This window comes from Nothobranchius furzeri, chromosome 19 (genome assembly GCF_043380555.1).
Source record: "Nothobranchius furzeri strain GRZ-AD chromosome 19, NfurGRZ-RIMD1, whole genome shotgun sequence".
In the NCBI taxonomy this organism is placed as follows: domain Eukaryota; kingdom Metazoa; phylum Chordata; class Actinopteri; order Cyprinodontiformes; family Nothobranchiidae; genus Nothobranchius; species Nothobranchius furzeri.
The window spans coordinates 1,673,925-1,683,141 of NC_091759.1; the positions used below are offsets into that span (position 1 = coordinate 1,673,925).

The following is a 9,217-nucleotide window of genomic DNA, read 5'->3' on the forward strand; positions in this document are numbered from 1 at the left end:
CATTACCCTCTACTCCACTGTGAGCTGGAACCCAAATAAATCTAACCTCTGAATTATTCTTCATCAACCCAAACAAGCACTCAAATATTTCATACAAAATATCCAACCTCTTATCAGCTGACATACAATCACACCTAGGTGGACTGGCTTGTTTTGACCACTTGAGGGCAGCAAAAACAAGCTAAGGACAGAAAGACAACCTCTTCAAAAACATTTCTATCTTATTTTCTATTGAATTGAATTTAAAGGGAGCTGTGAAATATACACAACTCCTAAATTTTTAATAGAATATTAGATAAAGTTTTATTTTTCTCACATTAAAACCAACTGATAATAAGCTTTGATAAAAAATTAAACAAATGATGTTTTATACAAGAAATTACACTTTAAATTGTTGAAATTGGGGACATGCAAATATTTTAGATTGGCAATAAAAATGCATTTTACACAAATTTTGAAGTAATAATTAAATTAAAACCACAAAAAACATCCATCCATCCATTTTCTGAACCCGCTTGTCCACACAGGGTCGCGGGTGGTGGTGGTGGTGGGGGGGCTGGTGCCTATCTCCAGCGGTCAATGGGCAATCAGGCGGGGTACACCCTGGACAGAGAGCCAGTCCACCGCAGGGCAACAGGGCAACACCGAGACACACAGGACAAACAATCATGCACACACACCTAAGGACAATTTAGACAGACCAATTAACCTAACAGTCATGATTTTGGACTGTGGGAGGAAGCCGGAGTACCCGGAGAGAACCCACACTCCATGCAGAAAGATCCCAGGCCGGGAAGCGAACCCAGGACCTTCTCGCTGCAAGGCAACAGCTCTAATCACTGCGCAGCCCAAACCAAAAAATATTAAACACAAAATACTTTTAAATATGCAAAACTAATATAACATATAGAAACACAGGTTGTGGTTTAATGGACACATTTTATTTTTAAAGCACATTTTCCATATATTAAAATAGAACACAAGAAATAAAACATCTTCGGAGAATACAAAGTCACATCAGGTCACCTTCCATGATGGAATGAGAGCGCCATCTAGTGAAGGCTATGGTAATAAACAAAATAATCATTAATTATCACATCCGATCATTATTTTGAGTGTTACGAGAACCAAGTCAAAATAGTCAGTTTTACAGAAAATAAAAATTGTAATAAAAGTTAGAAAGGAAAAAAAAAAGATTTAAAAAGAATTTTGTCATTTTTTGAAACCTTGAGCCGCCCCATGACCCAAAGATTAGATTAATAGAAGATAAGTGTCTTTATGTGAACGTTTAGCAGAATGTAAAGGTTGAATTTGAGCAACGTTTTAAATGCTTGTGTGACTTTTGGTTTGTTGGCTTTAAGGTCCTGTCCTGTCTCCAAGTCCTGGTAAACTTTAATTCCGCTTTAAGCACAGCCCTTCCAGTGGAAAGGATTTGTGCAGGGATGCAGCTGACTCCTGTCTGGATTTTTTTTTCAATCTTCGTTTTCACATACATTCAGTTTACAATGAAACCTACATTCAACAAACTGAAGAATATAATAAAGACAAATGACCTCACTTGAGGAAAATAAAAATTACATTTAGAACTTGCAACAATTACCGCAGGACACTACCATAAAATAAATTATGATGTAAAATAATAATAATAAAAATAATATAACATCAAAAAAAAAACGTTCAGACGTTGATATTTCAGCATTATATTTCAAACATGTTTGATTCATTGGACTGTAATTTAAAGAACAAGAAACTCAGACATTTCGCACAATTCGATTGGTTATTTTCTGATAATACTCTTAGAGATGTTGTAAATTGTTTTATTTCATTTTTAAAATGGTTAATGTTAGGCTTGCTGTTTTTCCATTTAGTCTTATGTAAATGGTATTTTCCCATGATGAAAATAATGTTCACCATTTTGGATATCTTTTTTGGAAGAGCATCCAGACCGGGACATACGCGTTCAGTCGCATCCGTTTTCGACATGAAGCCTGACCGGATGCTGTGTTCAGGAGGCAGGTCACATGCAGTTTGCGGATGCAGATCTGTTCTAATCCGGTGGGAGGTGACCCAGTTGCGCGCGCATATTTTGCCGACCGCCATCAGGTAACACGTGAGAAAGCAAGTGGTGGATAAAAACAGACGAAGCAACGAACCGTTGGTTTAGACATCTTTTTCGGTAAGTTACATATTCATATTTTTGAAGGTAACAAGTTTTCTTTTCGATAGACAAAGTGTATTTACATTTTTAAAACGTAACCTCTGCTTTAACAGCACTTTGAGAGATGCAGATGCTAACTACAGCAACATGCTAACCATAGTTGCAGTGCCTGCCTGTATCGGGAACTTTTGCTTCTTGTTTGGGCTTCCAGGCGATAAACGATTGTGTATACAAAGCTAAAAGCATAAAGGCCGTATAAAGCGCTCAAAAATAAATGTTTTTCGAGTGAGGGACCAACTTAATTCCCGCGAGAAAGGGTTACATTATCGCGAGAACTCGTGTGTTCGAAGTAAACAAAGTGCTAAGATAAACCTTTAGAGCTAGGGGTGTCTTTGAATGACAATTCCACATCACTACGTGTTAACGAGTGTACAAATTTCTCCAATATTCCACATAAAGGGCTCTAAAACAAATTAATCGTTTTATCAAGGATATTTTAGGTGGCCTTAAGGATAAGATATGGGGTGGGGCGCTGGGAGCCTCCCCCACACACAGGTAAACAGGATGTAGGGGGTTGTGAGTGAAAATGTTAATTTTGGCGCCTTGTGTTTGCTGCTCTTTGTTCTGAGACCAGTTGGAGTAGAATCAAACCACTGTGTGGTCTTTGACTATTTTACGACATACAAAAACCCATTTCTTCTTTATTTCAGGTTTTGTCAGGAAACAGCCCTTTACAGTGGACTGAGAACTATCACCAAGGCATTAAGGTAAGTTTTAGATGATTTCATGGTTTCTGTTGGCAGACTTTGTTTTCAAAAAGGATTTAGAAGTTTTTTGTTTTTAGAGCTTGCAAAAATAACTAAATTTGGATGGTTTTGCATTGTTTAAAAGCACCAATTACGTCAGCTAGATTTTTTTTTACTGAAAATGAGATTATTTGACAATCTTTAACACTGATTTTATTCATTAAGTCATAGAATTGAACAGGGCACAACTAGGCACTTAGGATGATGATAATGATTTTAAAAGCCTTTATTAATCCATTGCTAGTCGAAGAAAATAAGGTAGTGTCAGCTGAACTGACAAGGCCACAAATGTTATGGTCGTCTCACTGTGTGTAATCAATTTCAGCTGGGTAACATGTCTTCATTGTATAGATCCAAAATTATCCTTTCTGTAGGAGGAGGAACTACACAGGTTTGAGTGGAGAAATGTATTTATCTCCTTTTCTGTAGATGCCATATTTTCTCTTTACACACAGCTGAAATTGATTAGTCAAGGAAGTGAGCTCACTAGCTTGTTAAATTCTTGTTAGCACTGGACAAATTCAATTAACACTAGGAACAATTAATCTTTTTTTTTATTTTTCCCTGAACCATCTCTTTTAGATGAATAGGAAAACTTTGCCTGTCTGCAGATCCACCCTACGACGAAGGACACGCATAGATGTTGAAAAACGACTTCAGCAGATTAGGGACGACAACGCTGCGTTGGCTGGCTTTCAGTTAACAGAGAGTGACATTGGACATGATAGTGGACAGTTTCTAGAAATAGGTTCAAGTTGCCCACACCAGTCAGCTTGTGCAGTCTCAGAACCTGTAGTGTATTATTATTCGACCCGTTGGCCCAATTATAAAAGTGATGCAAGGGTGAACCGGGCAGTACAAAACGCAGAGGAGCTGGGACCTGACTGGGAAACATATGATGTCCGAATTCCTAAATCAGGTGGTAAGCTACTTATTATATATATATATATATATATATATAATTTTTTTTAAAATAAGAATGACTTCAATCATTCAATTATCTGATTTTTTTTTTTGCCAAATTTTAGATCCGTACTTCGAGGCAAGACAACACCTAAATAAGTCTCTGTCATGCCACACTTCTGACCTGCAGACGGAAGAGGAGGAAGAGGACGTGCGACCCAAGAGGAAGCCGAAGGTGATGTTAGCATCTTTCTATATCTTCCTGTGAATTGTAATTGAAACATGCATGCAAATGTCGTGTATGGAACATTTATCCAAGTTTCTATGTCCGAGAAGACAATACCTAGTATACCATACCCATACCATATTTATTTATAAAGCACCATTTCAAAATGGCAGCTAACCAAAGTGCTGTACATAAAAAAGCCAAATCCTTGACCAAGAAACACAATAAGAACAGGCAAAATGCAGAAGAACAAAGCATAAATAGCCGGAGATAAAAATTCCCACTAAAAACGATAAAATAGGAGAACAGTCAACAGCACTATAAAAGAAAATAATGCAACGAATGATAAAAACATTTAAAATGGCACAAATAAAACGAAATAAAATACCAGATGGTGCGAGATGCCAAAAGTGAGCAACTGAATCATAAAAATGGAATTAAACTCCCATCTGGTGCTAGATTGTCATGAAAAGTGTCACGGAGGGAAGGCAATGCTAAAGAAGTGTGTTCAGGGCCGACTTGAAACTGCTAACGGAGCCAGACGCACACGGAGGGGCAGAGAGTTCCAGAGTTTTGGGGCTGCATAAGAGAAGGCACGCTCCCCCCGTGATTTGTACCGAACCTTCTGAACAACAAGCAGCAGATCTGCTGACCGAAGGGCACGGGTGGGAACATACGGGGTCAGCAGGTCCGTCAGATAGGATGGGGATGGGCAGTACAAAGCCTTGTAAACATATAACAAGACCTTGAAGTTGATCCTAAATTTGACTGGGAGCCAGTGTAAATCTGCAAGGATGGGAAAAAATTGACTTAAATAACTAAAGATTATGGAAATGATGGTACCATGACAGCTGAGTGTTATTTCCCTGTCCAAATTAGTCATTTTTGGGGGGATTCTGATGATGGTGAAGACGAACGTCCAAGAAAGAAATCCAGAAGCCAATCCAAAACATCTATACAGCCACCATCTCCTGCTGTTGAACCCCTACCATGCCAACAACAAACCTTGTCTGCAAGCCAGGTGCACACACCTGCCTGGCGAGGGAGAAGGCTTGACTCGGGCACCCTTCCCTGCTCTGGTGAGTAATTTTTTTTGTTGGTTTGAATTAATCATTTAATTTTTTTTTATTTTTCATTATATAAAATATGAAGTGTGTATCTGCTACATATTGTTTTCCAAGCTGATAAACTTGACTGACGTATATTTTCTAATATTCTTCCCAACAGCCACAGAAGCCCAGATTTTGGACTTGCTGGAGCATCTAAAAAAACAGATGGAGCAACTAGAAGCCAAGGTCAATTATTTAACCAGCAAGCTGGATGCAACTCCCCAGGAAATGGAGGTGCAGATTCCAGTCCAGTTGCCATTAGCTTCAGTGGAGGAAGTGAACACTTTTGAGAACTGGCTCAAAGATGCTGCTCATTCCCAGCTGAAGCAGAAGTTGGTGAGTTTGTTTGTTTGCACTGAATGCAATCTATGCTCTGTGAAAAGGTCTGAGTAAAGTTGATGTCACCTGACGACAGGGGTTATCCACCCTGGGCTTAGGCCTAGTCCACACGTAGCCGGGTTGTTTTTTTTTTTAAACGAATATCCGCCCCTCCAAAAACTTGCATCCACACCACCTCGTTTATAAAAAAAAAAACTCTGTCCACACGTACCCGGATAAATACGTTGTTAAGGACATGCCAGACCTGTAGGCGGCAGTACTTCCCCCGTTCTTAACCTCGTCCTTCGTCTGTGGTCTTCCGCAAGGAGCAGTAATTCCGCTTGCAAAAACAAACAAGCAAAAAGCGCTTGGACGAGTGATAAAGCGAGCGCAGCTCTGAGGGCATCCATGCTGTCGGCTAGTGTAAACACAGGTCGCACACGTGATGTCAGCATTTTTTTGTCGCGGAAAGTGACGTTGCGGACCTTAAAACTCCGGTTTTGTCTGTCCACACGCAGACACCCAAAACGGAGAAAACGCAGATCTTCACTTTGGCCGGAGTTTTTAAAAAGATCCGTTTTCGTGTGGATGACAGACCAAAACGTAGAAAAATATCTACGTTTTGGCAGATCCCTGGCTACGTGTAAAAAAAAAAAATTTATTTTAATGTATGATTTCATTATAATAATTTTTTTGTTTCGTTTTAGATTTCCTCGCTGGCAGCTATTGGGGGCCATGACGCCAAACGCATAACGTGGAACATCCTGGCACACATTTTCCACGATGATGTTGGAAAGCTGATTAATTGGAAAGGTGTCAATGGGAAGAAGTCTTTCAACCAGATGTCATCAAAAACACTGCTCCTGCGTAAGTACCCATTTTAAAATGTTCACACATTTTTCTGGGTCAACAATATGTGCTCCACTACGACGCTTCTTGTCACTAGCCAGTTCATACCTTTGCTATTCACTCACTGAGGAATTAGCGTTTCACTTCTTATAAACGCTACACAGCGTCAATATAAACGTGTATAGCTACTTCTAAAGCTGGTTTAATAAAAGAAGAAATCGTATTGAGATCTTTAGTTGACAAATTATTTTCTGCTTACAGAAAGATGATATTAGTGGAGATTGTGTCCTGTTGCAATAGAAAATTGTGGTGGATGATTAACATTTAAATCTGCTTTTGTGATTGCAGATTCTGTGAGAAAAAATCCCATCGCTTTCGCTTCCACTGACCACGACATTTGTAAACATGCTATCCGCTGGTTTAACTTGGCAGCAGATCGAGACTGCTCAAGGCGACGTAGTGGTACACAAGAAGTTCAACCCGCTGACTAGCTTTTTAACACAAATTAGTCTGGTAACACAATTTTTTTAATACTGTTTGCGTTACTATTATTATACTTGCACATGTAACAGTTTTTTTTTATACATTTTGTATTACTACTAATAAATATTCATCAAAATACTTTTATGGTTTGGATGTGTATTTCCTTTAACATAAACGATAAGTGTGGTGTGACAGACAATTTTAAATCATTTACAGCGAAGCTCTTATTTTCTGTAAAGACTTCTCAGCTACTGCATGTTTTCATTTACTAATTAAACATTAAGGAATTCCAATTATTAAATAAAAAACAGGCTGGATTATTTTCTTTATGAAAGCGCACACAAAGGCGAACCTGGTGATGCACGGGTCCAAAACGGATCCGGATCGGATGATGTGCCAAAGGAGTTGATCCGGTCAGATATGATCCGGATCCGTGCCAGATCTTTTCCGGAGAGCAAGTGGACTCCGTTATGGGTCCGTTTTGCTGATCCGTTCCAAAGCTTACGGTACCTCCAGGACGGATCCAGTCTGGAGTCCGTTTGCTATCTGGGTAGCTACATCAGGGTTGTTTACGACAGTTGTAATTACACTGTTAACCAGTAGGGCAGAGGAGCAGGAAACTCAGTGTTACTTTAAATCCCTTAAAATAAGAATTAAATAATGTTTATTGGCTAATGATGTTAAAACCTCAATATAACGAACAGTTTAATGTTATTTTGTAATTTAACAAGAGTTCTAAAGAAATAAATTTGGCCCTTGTCACCTGTACATCCTCCACTAGAGGGCAGTAGGCATGTCTAGAACTGGATATGGCATGTCTGTGGTGAAGGTACTATTCCTGATACTCCATCTGGATGATTTAAGGCCGGAAATGGTTTGATGTGAATTGCGATAAAACTTAATCATGTCTCTGGTGATTTTAATAAGTAACAAAACAGACAAATACCCTGAATTTACAGCTCACTAGGGTGTAACAAAGTTAATTTACATTTAATAAAGGACCGTGAGACGTTAAGATTCCATATTGAGTATGGGATCAATCTTACGGACCACTGAGTTGTTTAACCAGAAGATCGGAACTTTTTAATGTAGGGATTTGTAACACTTTGTATTAACTGAGAGACAAGATAAGAGAAAGTCCTTCAAACGTTTAAGATGATTTATTACTAAATAATTTAAAACAATTTAAACAAGACTAACTCTGCTAATTATGGATGTATCTGGTATGAATGAGATGTGAGATGGATGGTGTGTGTGAATCGTGTTAATCAGAACTCTCGTATCCGGAGAAGCAAGTCTGAGTGAGATGATGTTTTGCTCTTAACTATGATCAGAGTTTGACCGGAGTTTCATAAACACATGAGACTCCATTTTTGTCGCATCCCCACATACCCTTAGAATGAGACCTCCTTCACAGATCCAGAATGTCAGGTCCACGGACCCTCCTTTCGGTACTGGAGCCAGTGGTACAGCGTCACAGCACGACAAACTAGTCCTTGGATCGTCTCCAGGGAAAAAGCGACAGGTGGTTCACAGTGTCAAAAGGGGACCCTCCTTGGGTCAGTGAGTTCAGCTTTTATTCTGAAAGGAACCGTTGCTTGGTTGGTAAAATGCAACAGACTTTCCCAGCTTGTTGGTTCTCAGCATAAAAAGGGAAGTCCGGATGGCCGGTCCGATTACTTTGCTTAGCATGCGGTGAACTCCAGTGAGATCTTGAACTGAACTAAGATGGCGTTGGAACTGGTTTTACCAATCTGGATGTTTTGAATACTGGTCGAATCAAAGCTGGCAGATTAATAAACTAATGAGACTATGTGGGGCGACGGTGGCACAGGAGTTAAGTGCTCGCCCTGTAATCGGAAGGTTGCAGGTTCGAGCCCCGCTCAGTCTGTCGCTGTCGTTGTGTCCTTGGGCAAGACACTTAACCCACGTTGCCTGTTGGTGGTGGTCGGAGGGACCGGTGGCGCCAGTGCTCGGCAGCCTCGCCTCTGTCAGTGCGCCCCAGGGCAGCTGTGGCTACATCGTAGCTCATCCCCACCAGTGTGTGAATGTGTGTGTGAATGGGTGAATGACTGATTGTGTTGTAAAGTGCCTTGGGGGGTTCCAGGACTCTAGAAGGTGCTATATCAAATACAGGCCATTTACCATTACCATTTATGCCACGCTTCAGACTAGGAAGGTTCTGATTGGATCAGTAACAGCAATGTGTGAGTGGTTTACCTTACGTGTGTCAGTGTGTCTAGTGAACTAGATTAGGTCATTTACTTATTAAAACATATTAATCATAACATTGTTGTTTCACAGATCGCTCAACATTGTATTATTGACTAACAGTTGTTTTGATTAGCTTTATTAAAAATAGAGT

General features: G+C 39.7%; 1 protein-coding gene across 2 annotated transcripts; it reads left to right on the forward strand.

The window, feature by feature from the left end:
* Window positions 1-607: 607 nt before the first annotated feature.
* LOC129157310 (uncharacterized) lies at window positions 608-8,954 on the forward strand. 2 transcript variants are annotated; one of them, XM_070547421.1, is made up of 8 exons: window positions 608-2,176; window positions 2,869-2,925; window positions 3,547-3,883; window positions 3,993-4,107; window positions 4,973-5,172; window positions 5,321-5,538; window positions 6,228-6,387; window positions 6,718-8,954. In XM_070547421.1, exons 3-8 carry the CDS (start codon window positions 3,547-3,549, stop codon window positions 6,858-6,860), a joined length of 1,173 nt encoding a protein of 390 aa, XP_070403522.1. In that variant the 5' UTR covers window positions 608-2,176; window positions 2,869-2,925; the 3' UTR covers window positions 6,861-8,954. The 2 variants fall into 2 exon arrangements, with proteins under 2 accessions (XP_070403522.1, XP_070403521.1); XM_070547420.1 differs by having other exon boundaries at window positions 613-2,176; window positions 3,547-3,886.
* Window positions 8,955-9,217: the final 263 nt, after the last annotated feature.